The 17,805-nt window shown below is 40.4% G+C and overlaps 1 protein-coding gene across 1 annotated transcript in view; it reads right to left on the reverse strand.

Annotated features, from left to right (window-relative positions):
• The window catches only part of HECTD2 (HECT domain E3 ubiquitin protein ligase 2), a 73,675-nt gene that overhangs the window by 31,328 nt on the left and 24,542 nt on the right, over positions 1-17,805 (reverse strand). The window contains exon 3 of the mRNA XM_070363394.1: positions 2,005-2,143. Within this exon, the coding sequence (XP_070219495.1) occupies positions 2,005-2,143 (139 nt within the window). The remainder of the gene's footprint in view (positions 1-2,004; positions 2,144-17,805) is intronic.

The following is a 17,805-nucleotide window of genomic DNA, read 5'->3' on the forward strand; positions in this document are numbered from 1 at the left end:
GTTGTGAATCCACCTTGCAATGCAGGGGACGCCAGCTAGATTCCTGGTCTGGGAGGATCCCACATGCCACAGAACAACTAAGCCCAGGCACCACAACCACTGAGCCCGTGTGCCTGGAGCCTGTGCTCTGCAACCAGGGAAGCCACTGCAGGAAGGAGCCCGTGCACCACACACAGGAAGTAGCCCCCACGTGCTGCAACGAGAGAAAGTCCATGCACAGCAACAAAGACCCAGCACAGGCAAAATAAACAAACAAATATTTTTTAAAAGTTCATTTTGACATGCTCCTTATAATTATCTCTTTCCTTTCCAGCCAAATTTCTTGACAGATTTTGTTTACATTCTGTCCCTACTTTCTCTTTCTCACTGAGTCCTTTGAGTATCCATTTGGTTTTTATTATTAGGTTGGTGCAAAAAGTAAATACGGTTTTGCATTGTTGAACTTTGCCCTTTGATATTGGAATACACTCTTAAATAAATGTGGTTATGCTATTATACATCATTTTAATGCACATTTCTTGCTTTATGTTTTTTTGCTTTATTACTAGCTGTTTATTTTGTATTTTAGACTACAGAAATGATGTTAGACAAAAAGCTAATTTGAGCAATTTTTGTATTCGAGTTCAAAATGGGTCATAAAGCAGTGGAGACAATTAACAACATCAACAACACATCTGGCCCAGGAACTGCTAACGAATGTACAGTGCAGTAGTGGTTCAAGAAGTTTTGCAAAGGAAATGAGAGCCTTGAAGATGAGGAGCATAGTGGCCAGCCATTGGAAGTTAACTATGACCAACCGAGAGCCATTATTGAAGCTGTTCTTCTTATAACTACATGAGAAGTTGCCAAAAAACTCAACGCTGACCATTCTAAGGTCATTCGGCATTTGAAGCAAACTGGAAAGGTGAAAAAGCTCGATAAATGGATGCCTCGTGAGCTGACTGCAAATCAAAAGAGCCATTGTTTTGAAGTGTCATCTTCTCTTATTCTACGCAACCAACCATTTCTTGATTGGACTGTGACCTGTGACGAAAAGTGGACGTTATATGACAACTGCAATGACCAGCTCAATGGCTGGACAGAGAAGATGCTCCAAAGCACTTCCCAAAGCCAAACTTGCACCAGAAAAAGATCATAGTCACTGTTTGGGGGTCTACTGCCTGTCTGATCCACTACAGCTTTGGAATCCCAGCGAAACCATTACATCTGAGACATCTGAGAAGTATGCTCAGCAAATTGATGAGATGCGCTGAAAACTGCAACACCTGCAGCTGGTACTGGTCAACAGAAGGGATCCAATTCTCCATGACAACACCTGACCACATATCACACGACAAACGTTTCAAAAGGTGAACGAGTTAGGCCATGAAGTTTTGCCTCGTCTGCCATATTCACCTGACCTCTTACCAACTGACTATCACTTCTTCAAGCATCTTGACAACTTTTTGCAGGGAAAACACCTCCACAACCAGCAGGAGGGAGAAAATGCTTTCCAAGTGTTTGCTGAGTTCTGAAGCATGGACTTTTCTGCTACAGGAATGAATGAACTTATTTCTTGTTGGGAAAAATGTGTCAACTGTAATAGTTCCTATTTTGATTAATAATGATGTGTTTGAGCCTACTTATAATGATTTAAAATTCATGGCTGGAAACCAATATTACTTTTGTACCAACTTAATAGCAGCACGGTAGCTTCTATGGTCTGTGGGTCACGTAGTAAATGAAATCTTATTTTTTAAATAGGACACAGTCCTTCATCTCTGCTTGTTTTGATTCATTTTCTCTTATTTAGTGTTTCTTTTGTTGCAACATTATCTATCCCTTACCTGTTAATTAATTTGTTCTCACCTTCAACTTAAGACATCCAATCTTTGGTTCCTTCACTCTTATAATACCTTATGAGCCATAAGTTCAATTAATTTCCCACACAAAAATATTAAATTATGTGAAGTGCCGACATGCAGTTGATTATATGTCTACATGTAACAATGAGCCAAAACTTACAGAAAGTCTTTCATAGTTTTGGGCTGAACTGGAAGGATGGGTTCTGGCAGAACTGGGGCTTTCATTTCAGATGATAATGGATCTGTGGAGATGCGCTGTTTTTGTCTAACATCAAGGGAAATTGGTGGTAGGTCTCTCACTGTGAAGGATAAAGTATTCAATGCAATTAATCATAAGCTTTTCCAAATTACAAAAATGCCATGCTAAGTCAACATGAACAGAGAACGAATGGATTACTTTGTATTGCATTCACTTTGGGATCATATAATAGGAAAACCTACCACACTGAAGGGCACTCACTGGGAGAGTCTGTTGTCACCCTACCCAATTTCACCCACAACAGAGAAATTACATGCCATTAAAAGTTATCTACAGATACAATATAGGGCTTCCCAGGTGGCTCAGTGGTAAAGAATCTGCCTGCTAAGCAGGAGATGCAGGTTCAATCCCTGTACCTCCAGAGGGCTGGGAAGATCCCTTGGAGAAGGAAATGACAACCCACTCCAGTATTCTTGTCTGGAAAATCCCATGGACAGAGGAGCCTGGTGGGCTACAGTCCATGGGGTCACAAAGAGTCAGACACAACTTAGTGACTGAACAACAACAAAAACAGACATAATATAGAATTTTTCTTTCACCGCCTCCCTTCCTATAAATTGTCTTTTAGAGACTATTTCAGCGAGATGAGATGTTTTTAGTGATTATTAGCTTTCTGAATATAGTTGCTCCTTGAATGGTGCAGAACTTGGGCACCGACCCCTCACATAATTTTACAGTTGGCCTTCTGCACCCTCAGTTCAACCAAACACAGATTCTGTCATAGTACAGTACTTCTATACTGAAATTCATTGAAAAAAAAAAAAAATCAGCCTGTAAGTGGACTCACACCGTTCAAAACCATGTTGTTCAAGGGTCAATCGTATAGGTAGGTCACTTACTTATATTCTCTGCAATTTTCTGTTGGGGTTTCAGCACTCTGTTATCAATTTGCATGAACAGTTTATGTATTTTTCTTTTCCCCCAAATACCCACTGGTTCAATGACTGGCCTTTTTGTTACATTTCATAACCTTATAATGGTAAAATAAAACAAGTACAGAAATAGCTCATAAAACAAATGTATGGCTTAAAGATTACTGCAAGGCAAACACCTGTGAAACACTAACCAGTCAAGAAACAGAGTGTTACCAGCCCCTCCCTGCTCTGTCTATTCCAATGTTAGTTAATTTCTCTCAATTTCTTTATAACTCTTTCCTCATTTCTTTTTTAAATGTTAAATATTTTCTCATTTTTTAGGTCTCATAAGGTGCTTTTACATTTGTTTTTTTTTTAATGTTCCTTCCAGTTTATTTCTAAAATTAAATTCTAATTGTTTCCTTTATTGTCACTTCAGTTTTCATTTTTTGCAATTCTAATTTATGGCATTCTTTCAGGTGTCATATCATTTTCTTAATGAATTTTAGCTCATTTTGAAATAGAATTTTATCTTTTTTTGTGGGCATGTGTTTCTGATGCACTCTCATTGCTCAAGTGGCTATTATTGTTTTTTATTACAATAAAATTTTGTAATTAAAAATTATAAATTTTGCAGCCAATTTGATTTGAAATTATTTCCCCCAAATTTTTAGAAGGAGGTGTAGCTCTCCTTTTTTCGTTTTTATGTAGAACTCAAATATATGGTAGCTTGCTTTCTGGGATTCCAGGCCCTGCTTCCCTGCTCCACTTTTATTCCAGTTTTCTCTGTCTTTAATCGCTATTGTCCCAGAGCTGCTCTAATCTCAGGATACCCTCCACACCCACCCCCAGCCTGGAGGGAAGTACTAGTTGGGTTCAGACCTGACATGGGCCACCTGCATGCACCTGCTCTTGGCAAAACCCCTCCCAATTTCAGTTTCTGTTCTCTAATTGGCCTCCTGAGCTTTCCAATGAATAGCCATTCCCTTCTTCAGGGGATCTTCCTGACCCAGGGATCAAACCCTTGTCTCCCGCATTGAAGACAGATCCTTTACCATCTCAGCCACCAGGAAAGCCCTTATCCAGTGAATACCTGCTGCTTATTTGAAAGCTCTCTTGATCTCGAGTCCGTCAAACAGCCCAGATGCTTCCTTCTGCTTACATCTTCTGATTCTGGTGGTTTGTCCTGCTATCTTTTGGGGTTTACAGGGACATTTTATGAGCTAATTCTGTAGTAAATGATGTCCAAGATGTTTAATTTTGCTATAGAGGTGGTGTGTGTTTTACTAGGGACTCAGGGAGATTAAAAAACAATACTGCTTCTGCTGTTACCTTCTTTAAAATCTGTTTGCCTTTTAATTTTATTTCTGAACACAGAAAAGTAATTTTTCTTATTTTATTCATTTTTAATTGGAGGATAACTGCTTTACAATATTGTGCTGGTTTTTGCCATATATCAACATGAAACAGCCACAGGTATACATATGTCCCCTCACTCTTAAACCTCCCTCCCGCCTCCCACCTCATGCCACCCCTCTAGGTTGTCACAGAGCGCCAAGTTTGAACTCCCTGTGTCATATAGCAAATCCCCACTTGCTATCTGTTTTACATATGGTAGAGTATATTTTTCAATGCTACTCTCTCAATTCATCACACCTTCTCCTTCCCCAACTGTGTCCACAAGTCTTGGAAACAGAGAAGAATTTAAATAATACTTCTATTACTTAATTTATCAACATATTCCTTTAGTAATTTTTTATGATTAGTAATCCAAGCCTTCTCTCCCTAGAGACCTAGAGAGCAGATGACCATGTATCTCTTCTAATCTAGGCTTCTTTTCCCACTGCAGTACATGTGAAGGATGTACTTACCACATTGCCAAGCAAACAGTAAATGCTCAATAAATTTTATCATTTCTAGAATTTATGAGGCAATGCAATGTAAAGTGTATTTTTTTCCTAAATGCCCCATTTCAGAATACCATGTATAAAAGTATATCACTGCACACCGTTTTTTGATACTTTTATCATATATCAAGTTCTTCTATATTCTGGAGCCTATTATTGGGCTAATGCATATGACTCTACTGACCTGTTAACTTTTGTACGAAATAATTTCACTTACTATAGCTTAATATCTATCAATACCTGGTAAGGCAATAGGCTTGGTGAGAGATAGCTGGTGGCTTGGGCCTGAGTGGTAGTAGTAAACTGATGAGAAATGGTTGGATTTGTGACATATTCTGAATATAGAATGATAGGAAGATGTGTCAGCAGACAGAGAAATGCCAGGATTTGTTAAAAGAAAGATGAGCCAAAGATGACTTTGATAATTTAGCTTGACCATTAACTGGGCCCATTTACTGAAATGGAGAACACTAGACCACTCAGTTCAGTTCAGTCACTCAGTCGTGTCTGACTCTTTGCAACCCCATGAACCGCAGTAAGCCAGGCCTCCCTGTCCATCACCAACTCCTGGTGTCCACCCAAACCCATGCCCATGGAGTCGGTGATGCCATCCAATCATCTCATCCTCTGTCATGCCCGTCTCCTCCTGCCCTCAATCTTTCCCAGCATCAGGGTCTTTTCAAATGAGTCAGCTCTTTGCATCAGGTGGCCAAAGTATTGGAGTTTCAGCTTCAACATCAGTCCTTCCAATGAACACCCAGGACTGATCTCTTTGCAGTCCAAGGGACTCTCGAGAGTCTTCTCCAACATCACAGTTCAAAAGCATCAATTCTTTGGTGCTCAGCCTTCTTCACAGTCCAACTCTCACATCCATACATGACCACTGGAAAAACCATAGCCTTGACTAGACGGACTTTTGTTGGCAAAGTAATGTCTCTGCTTTTTAATATACTGTCTAGGTTGGTCATAACTTTCCTTCCAAGGAGTAAGCGTCTTTTCATTTCATGGCTACAATCACTATCTGCAGTGAATTTGGAGCCCAGAAAAATAAAGTCAGCCACTATTTCCACTGTTTCCCCATCTATTTGCCATGAAGTGATGGGACTGGATGCTAGACCACTAGAGGAAGTTTGGGGTTTTTCAGGGGTTGGGGTGGGTGGGAGTCAGAAAGTTTTCTTTCAGCCATATTAAAGGTAAGATGCTTATGAGACATCCAAATGCAGATGTTGAGTAGATATGACTCTTGAGTGCAGGGGAGCTGTGAAGGTTTATAGCTCATAGTAAAAATGCTCGATTAACGAGATCCCTAAGGAGAGGGTAAACAGAGAAGAAGCCTGAGAATTGAGCTCTGGGGACTGTGTCCTGGAGCAGTTTAACACTGGAAGCCAATTAATTCTCTCTCTTTTATTTCACAGTGAAAATACTGAAGGCTGGACTTTTATTTTGAATGTAGCTCTAGTCTTCTCTTCTAATTTATGATGCAGTACTTTCATATTAAATAGTTGCTATTTTCTAAACCTGTAAGTTCAGTCTTAAATTTCTTAAATATAGAAATTAAGGAAGCTATTAAAATTTTTTTCAGCCAGTATGCTTAAATTTCTATTATTTATTCTAGTTTTATGCCATTGCAGTTAAGGAATATAAACTTAACAATTTCTTATATAAGTAATTTATTGAAAACAACTTTGTCCATTTATTATAAAATTATATTAAAGACTCAGGATTAGAAAGGATGAAACAACACCATCATTTTCAAATGATTTAATTATAAACACTAAGTCGCTTCAGTCGTGTCCGACTCTGTGCGACCCCATAGACGGCAGCCCACCAGGCCCTGCCGTCCCTGGGATTGTCCAGGCAAGAACACTGGAGTGGGTTGCCATTTCCTCCTCAAATGCATGAAAGTGAAAAGTGAAAGTGAAGTCGCTCAGTCGTGTCCGACTCTTCTCGACCCCAAGGACTGCAGCCTACCAGGCTCCTTCATCCATGGGATTTTCCAGGCAAGAGTACTGGAGTGGGGTGCCATTGCCTTCTCCCAATTATAAACACAGACAAATCCAAAACAACCTCCAAATATCGCCAATAATCCAAAATAGAAAAACTAAGAGTTTAGCAAGGTGCATGGATTTTTAACACCAGCAACAAACTACAAGATACAGTTTTTAAAATGTGTAAAACTATTAAAAAATTATAAATAAATTGTAAAATCTCCGTAGAGAAAATACTAAAAGTTTGTTTACAGATTGAAAAACAGATCTAAATAAATAGAAAGCAATACCACATTTGTGGCTGATGATCATAAAGAAGACAATTTTCCCTAACTGGTCATCAGATTCAAAACAGTTCAATAAAATTCCAGGCTTCCCTGGTGATTCAGACATAAGGAATCCACCTGCCAGGGAGGAAGAAGCAGGTTCAGTCCCAGGTCTGGGAAGATCCCATTTGCCGTGGAGCAATAGCCTGGGCACCATAACTACTGAGCCTGTGCTTTAGAGCCAGGGAACTATAACTGGTGAAGGCCACGTGCCCTACAGTCTGTGCTCCAGAACGAGGGAGCCACCGCCATGAGAAGCAGCTCATGAACCGGAACTAGACGGCAGCCCCCGCTCGCTGTAACTAGAGAAAGCCTGCACAGCAACGAAGACCGGGCACAGCCATAAATAAATAAATAAAATTATTTTTCAAAAAATCCCAGCAATATTTTGGACTTTATTTATTCTAAAAGTCATATGGGAGACCAAATGCACAAGAATAGCTACAGAATTTCTAAAGAAACAGGAGTAAGAAGAGGGGACCTTGCTATACCCTCAAAATTTTTTTGAGGTTATAGTAACCAAGACAGTGTTTTACTAACATAGGATTAGATAAGTTAACCAATGGAATAGAGAACCCAGAATCATATCCATCCATACATAAAAGTTCAATATATGAAATATATGGCAGATCATTGGAAGAAACAAAGAATTTGAAAATATGGTTAACCACATGGGGAAAATATGAAGTTGAATCCCTATCACATACTTTATAAATTAGGAATAGGAGGATCCTTCTGCTTTTGGGACAAAGAAGTTTCTTTTTTTATAGGTGTAACCAAAAAGTACAACTATAAACAAATTGATACTTTTGACTATGTTAAAATTTAAAACTTCTGATTACCAAAGATACCGTGAATTAACAAAAATGTAAGTTACAAGTTGGAAGGAAAATCTGAAATAAATACAACAAAAGATGAGCACCTAGAGATATTTCCTAAAAAATCACTGAGAAAAAAAAAAAGAAAAATAATACAGACAGAAAGTCTATTGTATTTTTTGCTTATCATGTTCCTTCTTGAGTTCAACATTGCTTCTTTCATTGTTTCCCTTCTGTTCAGGGAACCCCGTAATACATTCTTTTAGACCATCTACTGGCAACAAATTCTGTTTTTTTTTTTCCTTCATCTGGGAATGTCCTGATATCCTCTCCATTCCTGACAATAGGATTCTGGGTATAGGATATATGATTCGGGGTTGGCAGTTCTCTCAGCCACTTCCTTCTGGCCTCCTTTACTGATAAGAAGTTGTTATTTGAAAGATTTCCCCCTATCAGTAATGGTATCATGTTTCTATGGCTACTTTTCAATATTTTGTTGCTGTTGTCTTTAGTTTTTAGAAGTCTAATTATGCTAAGACTTGATGAGGATCTCTTTGGGCTTACCCTGTATGGGATTTGCTCAGCTTCTTGAACCTAGAGGTTCATGTCTCTTACCAAGTGTGGGAAGTTTTCAACTATTTTTTGAGTACTTTTTCAGCCTACCCTCTTCTTTCTCTCCTAAGACTCCAATGACAAGAATGTACTATCTTTTGTTACTATCTGTTACCCACAGGTCTCTGAGATGATTCATTTTTTTTTCTATCCAATCTATTTTCTCTTTATTGTTCAGATTGGGTAATTTCCACTGTTCTATATTCCAGCTCATTAATTCCTGTCCCTTCCATTCTGCTGCTGAGTCCACCTACTAAGCATTTTACTTTGGTTACTATATTTTGTCAAGCATTAATACTGTGAAGAAGGCTGAGCACCGAAGAATTGATGCTTTTGAACTATGGTGTTGGAGAAGACTCTTGAGAGTCCCTTGGACTGCAACGAGATCCAACCAGTCCATTCTGAAGAAGATCAGCCCTGGGATTTCTTTGGAAGGAATGATGCTAAAGCTGAAACTCTAGTACTTTGGCCACCTGATGCGAAGAGTTGACTCATTGGAAAAGACTCTGATGCTGGGAGGGATTGGGGGCAGGAGGAGAAGGGGACAACAGAGGATGAGATGGCTGGATGGCATCACTGACTCGATGGATGTGAGTCTGAGTGAACTCCGGGAGTTGGTGATGGACTGGGAAGTCCGGCGTGCTGCGATTCATGGGGTCGCAAAGAGTCGGACACGACTGAGCAACTGAACTGCACTGAACTGAATACTTACAAACCAATAGATTAACATTCTGTAGATTCTAAATTCTACAATAATGAAATGTAATTCCATTACTGTAATGTAATCAGAATATATTTCAACTAAGAGAACACAATCATCACAGCAGTAACATAGCTATAAGGTTCTTCCTTCCTTCCTTCTTCATTCTCCCAATCAAGCATTATCTTTGGATATCTCACTAACTTCAAATTTAGAGTATCTTTTAAAATAAACTTTTCACATTAGAAGATAGCACAGAACTGCTTATTTCTTATACTCAAGAGCAATAATTTTTGAACTTTACTGTACATCAGAATCACCTGAAGACCCTGTTGAACTAAAACAAAAATAACTGGGCCCCCTAAAGTTTGTGATTCAGTAGGTCTGGGGTAGGGCCCAAGAATCTGCATTTCCAACATGCAAGCCTGAGGATAACATTGAGGAACACAGTTCAGTGATTTAGAGAGAACAAAGACAGTGATAATATAGTGAATAAAGCAGATGATTAACCTTCTTTAATTCAATTCTACAATTTAGTTTTATACCTAAATATTAAATATGGAAATATCTCATTTCTAGCAATCTGTACTTTAAGCACAAATCAGACAGAAGTTCATCAGTTAGTAAAATGAGATAGCTCTGTAAATGATTTGTTAGGTGTTATGTTTGGCAATCGTTAGTAAAGGGAAAGAAAGCTGCAGAAAAGAACCTCTCTCCAACACCAGACTTGTTTTATTATTACTTTTTGAGGCTCCTCTACAGTTTCTCTTCCTCTTCACCAGGCTTACCCTTTCTTATCCCTTCCCACACACCTTTCTCAACCTGGCTATAAACACCCACTATTAGATACAAACAGGCTCATTCACATATAAATTAACTTATTCACTCACAGAGCATATATACACATTTTTATACCCACTCATTTTTATTAATATCATGCTGAGGTGGAAGAGAGAAATTTTAGTTAGTAAGAGAACTGGATTTTGGCAAAGATTGAGAGTGGGGAGATTCTTACATAAGAGAAATCGTAATGCCAAAGCCGAGAGGATTAGAGGATGAGGTTAGAACCAGAGGCCCAGATGGAATTTATTTTTAGTTTGGAAGGTAACTTGGGCTGAAGAGTAGTGCAGAATGCTAACGTACTATGTTAATGGGACTTGAGTCACAAAGAAAGGCAGAGTCCTTTGCTCACATTAGTGAATGAAAGCCAAACTACAGGATGTGACATTCAGTTATTAAGAAAGGAAGAATAACAGCTCACAGCTGCTCTCATGTCCCTGAATATCAAGGCATTGTTTCCAGAGACAGGCTTTCAGCCTGTTCTCGCAGATGGTTATTAAAACCTAATTCAAAAGAGAAAATCAATAACGGTGGTGATGAAGGATTAATTAAATCTCAAAGTGATATTATAAATAGAACAGCAAATCTTGTTCTATCATATACAGCTTTCTCTGCAATATAGAATATCATAATACACAGAAAAAAGTCACAATATACCCTTATCAGTGAACCTGTCATTTAGGTTTCATTCAGCCAATACATAGGAACACTCTGTGCTAAATTGATAAGCAGTAATCATTTTCCCTTTCTTTTTTTTTTTTTTCCCCTTTCTTTTAATATACTGTTGCCAATTTTAGTTGGTTGCTTAGAAACATTAAGTAAAATACTTGCTGCCATGTGAGAAGAGTAAGGGTTATGGTGGGGGTTGGTAGTGTATTTTTAAAATGTGAGGATCATAATATAACCACATATAAGGGTGTGAGATTATTAGCAAAAATTTACCAGCTCACTGTTTTCAAGAAGTTATCATAGGCTGACTCTGGTTGGAGACCAGTAATATGTAGCTTTCCACAACCGCATCACCGAGATGATGACTGACATTGTAAACTGGCCACATGGATAAGAGACTGAAGGTAGTTTCTAGTCAGTCAGCACAGGTACCAAGAGCAGCATCAAAAGCAATAGGAGTCTCTATGAAGGTTAGGCATTCAACAAGAGAACTGGGTCTTTGATCCTTATCCCCCTGTTGCAGGAAAGTAAACGATGATGCTTTTTTTGCTGCTGGTTTGCTGCTGGTGACACACTGATGCAAAACGCTATACCCCAAATTATCCCAAATAATTTGTAATTAAATAAGTAATAAGTAATGGAAAAAGCACCAGTCTTGGAAACAAGAGCCTAGGTCCTGTTGCTGGCTGGGTTACTAACTTTCATAACCTTAGACAAATCACTGAAACTCTTTCGGCCTTGGCTGTGACCTTATAAAATAAAAGAGATGGCCTAAGTTGATCATTCCCAAGGCTCCAAAGAAGAACTTCAAGGGCCACCTCAGGGGAATGGTGCTGTGTCCACTCAGGGAAACTAAGCTTTTCTCTGCTTAATACACTGAAGCTCTACGAAAGATTGCTTTTCAAAAGGTGTTTGCTCTGAAAATTTAAAAGCACTGGTTCAATAATTTCTAATTCCCATCTCTAAAACTTTTAAGAACAAAATGGACAGGACTTATAAACCAACTGAAAAGGTATAAATTCTCTATTATAGAACATAATGTAATGACCCATAAAAGAAAAGTTGAAGGAGCTTGGAAATTTAACATTCATATGTCATCTAAACACCTGATTTTAGTTATAAGTTTCTGTCTTACAACAGGGTAAAGGAAAAAGTTCTGAAATAAGCCTCAAAAGACCTGTTCCCCGCCCCCACTCCTGGATATACACCTTACATTCACATGATGTGGCAGTTCTGAAATAGGTCCATAAATTCTTTGATATTCCTCCCATCACAAGACGGAGTCTAATTCTCGCTTTGAATATAGCCCAGACTTAGGGGCTCCCTGCTGATGAAAAATGTGGCAGAAGTGATGCTGTATGACATTACAGAATAAAGCCAATCTTTGTATCATGTATAAAGACAAGTGGCAAAAATGAAGCCTAAGTTTACATGGAAGTAGGAGCTAGAAAACTATGAAATGTTAAAAACAAAACTCAACAAGGATCAAACAAGATCAGTATCTTGGAAAATTAACCCTTTAAATGAAAAAACCCTCAGGTGTAGAAGATATTTTACAACTCATAATGCCCTGTTTCCTCAGTCTATAGATGAGCAAATGAAGGGCCATCAGGTCTAGGTTTAATGTCTAAGGTCCCAAATGACAAGTTATTCCCTGGTAGCTCATCTGGTAAAGTATCCTCTTGCAAGTATCCCTGGTTCGATTTCTGGGTCAGGAAGATCCCCCAATCCACTCAGTATTCTTGCTTGGAGAATCCTCATGCACAGAGGAGTCTGGCAGGCTACGGTCCATGGCGTCGCAAAGAGTTGGACACAACTGAATGGCCAAGCACAGTAATAGCAAACTCAAAGACTCAGTTCATACTTACTATCCTAATTGACAACCTGCAAGTGCTGGGCAGGTAACAAGTGAGTTACAATTTGAAGGCTCCCTCTTCTGGTTCAGTACTCTGCACTGCTTCTGACTACTTCAGCAGTGGCAAGCCGTGGAAACAGGAAGAGACCAGAGTGAATTAGTCATAACAGGTGGTGTTTACATCTTTGTCTATAGGATGACTTTTCTGAACATTTGGCAGAAAATAAAATTGAAGGCAGGAGAGAGAAAAGAAGAAAGAAGGGAAAAAGAACCCACTCTGACTCAGAGAGTCATCAGAGCCAAATAAAAGTGACATATGACATATTCATTGGTGTTTGGAGATGTACTTTCTTACTAAGTTCAATAGTGTGTGTGTTTGTAAAGCTTCAGCAGAAGCATACATAAAACGTTCTTTTTTGGGTCTAGTCATAAAAATATTCAAAAGCGAAGTCGCTCAGTCGTGTCCAACTCTTTGCAACCCCATGGACTGTAGCCTACCACGCTCCTCCGTCCATGGGATTTTCCAGGCAAGAGTACTAGAGTGGGTTGCCATTTCCTTCTCCAGAGGATCTTCCCAACCCAGGGATTGAACCCAGGTCTCCCACATTGTAGGCAGACGCTTTACCATTTGAGCCACCCAGGCTGCTTGTAAAATATCCAAAAGCCCTTTTTATACAAGGTTACCTCTAATAGAATAGATGTCTTACCCTGGACATACATTAGAGAATTGTAGCTCTGAGACAGATTACAGGATGAACTGGCCAGAAACCCAGAAAAAGTTCTTCCCACATATTTCCTCAAATTATTTGTTGAGTAAAGTCTCTGAGTACCATGGACACTGGATCCTGGGGATATACAGAGATTGTAAATGTGTTTACTGCTGAACCCAACAATTCCACTTCTAAGAATATCCTACAGATAAGCCACACAGGAACAAATGACACATGTTTAGAGCCATTCATTGTGGCACTGTACACAATGCAAGAGACAAAATAAACAATTTATTGATTTTAGGATCTTGGTAAGTCCAATATAAAGGAATATAAAAAAAGAGTAAGGAAGCTCTTTATGCAGATACAGAAAGATATCCAGGATACATTAACAACAACAAAAATAACAAGTGCTAGGTAATATGTAGGCAGTTACTTTTTAAGATAAAGTGGAAAATCAGCATGTATATTTATATTTGCTTTCATTTGCATAAAAACACAGGAAAGAATACAAAAGACAGCAGTGTGAAAGTGAGACATCTAAAACACACCTATTTTTACAATTTTGATTTTTGAAACACATAAGTGTGCTAGCCATTCAAAAAATTATAATTTTAAAAAGTTAGATGGGCCCTTTCCCTCTCCCCACAAAAAAACCTTAAAGAGTTTATAGACTGGTCAAGAGACAGATGAATCAATAATTCAATGCAGCAAGGTACTCTAAGTTCTTGACAGATAAATCACTCCCACAGGCATGGTTAAGAAAAAGTAAGTCCAAGGTGAGTCACTCTGACCTAGAAAAGGATCTTGGAGATTTAGCCCCAAATCAATTCTTTCTCCCAGGAATCCTGGAGATGGGGTCATCTGAGGCCTTGAAAGTGAAAGTGAAGTTGTTCAGTCGTGTCCAACTCTTTGCGACCCCATGGACTGCAGCCTACCAGGATCCTCCATCCAAGGGATTTTCCAGGCAAGAGTACTGGAGTGGGTTGCCATTTCCTTATCCAGGGGATCCTCCCGACCCAGGAATCGAACCCGGGTTTCCTGCATTGGAGGCAGACGCTTTGCTGTCTGAGCCACTAGGGAAGTCCTTGGAGATACTTTTTCTAAGGCAGAAATCCTACAGCAGCTATTGTGAGCCCTTTTCTCTCCCCAGATGCCAAGTCCTGGGTTTCTTCTCACAGTGTTTCCCTGTCTGCCTCTAAAGCTGCTCCTGGAGAGGCTGTGAAAACTCTGTGGCACTTCACCTGCACACAGCTCACAACACCCCACCACTCACAGACCCAGCGCCCTCTGAGCTGAGACCACTCTCTTCTTCCCTGGGCTCTTGGAGCAGCATGGACCATGGGACATACTTCTCCAGGTAAAAACCACACAGTTCACTATGGCACCTCATGGCTCACCTAGAGTCAACTCAGAAAATGGATTGAGCAGGGAGAGGACCGGTGCCCCTGGGCGCCATCAGAGTTCATGTCAACTCTTCCTGAAATAACCGAGAGTGCAAAGACATTTGAAAAGGCATGGAGAGGAATTACTTCCCTTCTTTCAGAGACAGTCTGTGCTGTTTAAAGATGTCTTAAAATAATCTGACAGGAGCATGATCACTGTAGAAAAGAAGGTACGAAAGAGTAAGAGAGGATGTAGTGCTCACCCTGTCCCCCATTATTGCCATTTATATTGTTTCTCTGAAGATGTATCATCCCCGGCAGCTGTTATAGTAGGTAAAACTCCCACACTGCTCTGATCTTTAAAAGGACAGCCAACTTGAAAGGCATACCTAGTCACGTGATCTGCAGGGAAGCGAGGCATCCCTGGGCTGTGAGGTAAACCCACGCTGGGCTTTTGCAGCTTCTCTAATACCACTTGAAGATCAGACGGGGAGACAAGCTGTTAAGAGAATACCCAGCATGGGTCCCGCGAGAGGGAGGAAAACTGGAATAACTGCCAAGAATGAGGCATCTTTGAGGAAACAATCTTATTGGCAAGAGAGGCTTTGCAAAAGATCAAGGAACTATAAACATGCTTACATTTGGAAGACTTGGTCTAACTTCCCACTCAATAAAAGAGTTCTTTTGCAGCAGCCTTGACATATGAACTCCACATCACGCCTGAATTCAAGCGGCACCCAGACAGAACGGTTATGAGAAGTCAGCGCCAGCAGTTCCAACACAGTAAAGGAAGTCTGCTAAGATGCCTACTCCCGTAGGGTGATATACACATAAAGATATATACACTCCAAGATGAGGGTGGGGCTGAGTGCAGATTCCACAAGAATGGAACAAACGAGAGGGCCAAGTGGTGGGAGCCCAGATATGCGGACCACATTCCGAATCAATACATGCACCCCAGGGAGGAGGCAGGCAGGTGTGGGCACCAAGTTGGCAAGCTGGGTTCAGAGGTCAAGACAGTAGTGGTATAGAAAGAATGGAATAGAGGAATCAGTGGGAATCAAAAGCAAAGGATTTGAACAAACAGTCCAAAGAAGGTTATGGCTATGCGTTGCTTCTTTTTGACTCCCTGCCATTCTCCTTAGCAGGTAATTCAGTGTTTATAAGGTTCCTAACCCTCTGTTGTGGGCTGAACTGTGTCTGCCAAAAAGATATGGTGAAGTCCTAACCCCCTGGGAGCTGTTAATGTGTTAATGTTAATATCTACATAACGTCTTCGTAGATATAATCCAATTAAGATAAGGTCATATTGGATTGGGGTAGGCCCTAATCCAGTGACTGATGCCTTTGCAAGAAGAAAGAAACCCGGGCACATGGGAGAAGGCCATGTGAAGACAGAGGCAGAGGTCAGAGCGAGACATCTACAAGTCAAGGCATATCAAGAATTGCTGACAACCGGCAGAAGGTACGAGAGAGGCATGGGAGAGTTTCTTCCTCAGAACCTTCAAAATGAACCAGTGCAGCCAACACTTGGGTTTTAGACCCCAAGCCCCTAGAACCAGGACAGAGTAAATTTCTGGTGTTGTAAGCCACCGTGTTTGTGGTGCTTTGTTACAGCAGCCCTAGAAGACTAATACGTTTTCCATGAAGATGACTGAATTCAGGGCAAGAAAGAGTGAGTTTCCGACTTGCTTCTCCTACCTCCTCTCTTCCTTCAAGTCCACAGTCTGAGCAAGAAGTGCCCTCTCTCCTTGCTGGAGCCAACCCCTGAAGCCTTCTGCCCGCCTCTTCCTCGATCCTATCCTTTTACCACTGCTCTGTTCTCTGTGCATTTTATTAGTTTGTGTCTCTACTGAAACTTTAACCTCTCCCTGCATCACATCTTTTTGCTTGATCACACTATCCTGCAAGACTCCACTGTTCTTTCTTCGTTTCAGTTCAAGCTCCTCTAAAGGCTGTCTACACTGCCCCCAGATCCTGTTAACCTACACCTTAACTTTTTAAACCTGAATTCTCCTTCTAACTATCCTACTGAAATGGTTCTGAGTCACCAACAAGCACACTGACCAACAAACCCTTAGCTCTGCCTCAGCACTCACTCATCTTGTGCTCTCTCAACAGTGGCACCACTGACTAAATCCTCCTCTTTAAATTCTCTTTTCCTTTGAATTTTCAAGTCAGGGCACAACCTGGTTCTTTGACTTCCTTCAGGGCTTATTTCCTTTTACCAACTCTCCTTTTAAACTCGCTTTTCCTTTTCTGTCTCTTTCATTAGTTATAAAAATTCATGCAGGGCAAGGCACTTACAACTCCCTGTGGTTTAAGTTTCCCTACCCCTGGCCTGGGAAAATAATTCCTATCTTAGGCTGGAGGATCAGATGGTATAAAACCTGCTTACAGTCCAGGAGACCTGGGTTCGATCCCTGGGTTGGGAAGATCCCCTGGAGAAGGGAATGTCTACCCACTCCAGTATTCTTGCCTAGAGAATTCCAAGGACAGAAGAGCCTGGTGGGCTACAGTCCATGGGGTCGCAAAGAGTCAGACATGACTGACTGACTGATACATAAGAGGCTGCTGCAGGGACTACATGTGTCTGTGTATGTTCAGTGCCGAGAACTGTGTCCAACATGCAAGAGGCACTCAATAAAATTGCTGGTTGGCTCCTGTTGTTACTGCTTGAGTGCACCCACTTTCCCACCCCAAGCTGTCTCTTGTTTCACTCCATGCAATAAATACTTGCTAAGAACCCTGATGGACAAGGGAACTGCCCTTAGGCTCTGCACGGGTTACCAAGGTATTTATTCCCTCATGAAACATACAGTCTAGGAGATTAAAGTACACAAATGATACTACGCAAGATTGAGACTAAAATACGTAAGAAAAAAGAAACACCTATATTGTAAGAAGGGAAGAATTACAACGGTTAGGGAGAATCAGCAAGGGTTCAGTTAAAAGGTAGCACTGAAGAACAGACAGGATCTGCCAGTGAGAGAAGAGGGAAGAGTGCATTCCAAGGCAGTGGGAACAAACTGCAAAAA

Source organism: Bos mutus, chromosome 26 (assembly GCF_027580195.1).
Source record: "Bos mutus isolate GX-2022 chromosome 26, NWIPB_WYAK_1.1, whole genome shotgun sequence".
In the NCBI taxonomy this organism is placed as follows: domain Eukaryota; kingdom Metazoa; phylum Chordata; class Mammalia; order Artiodactyla; family Bovidae; genus Bos; species Bos mutus.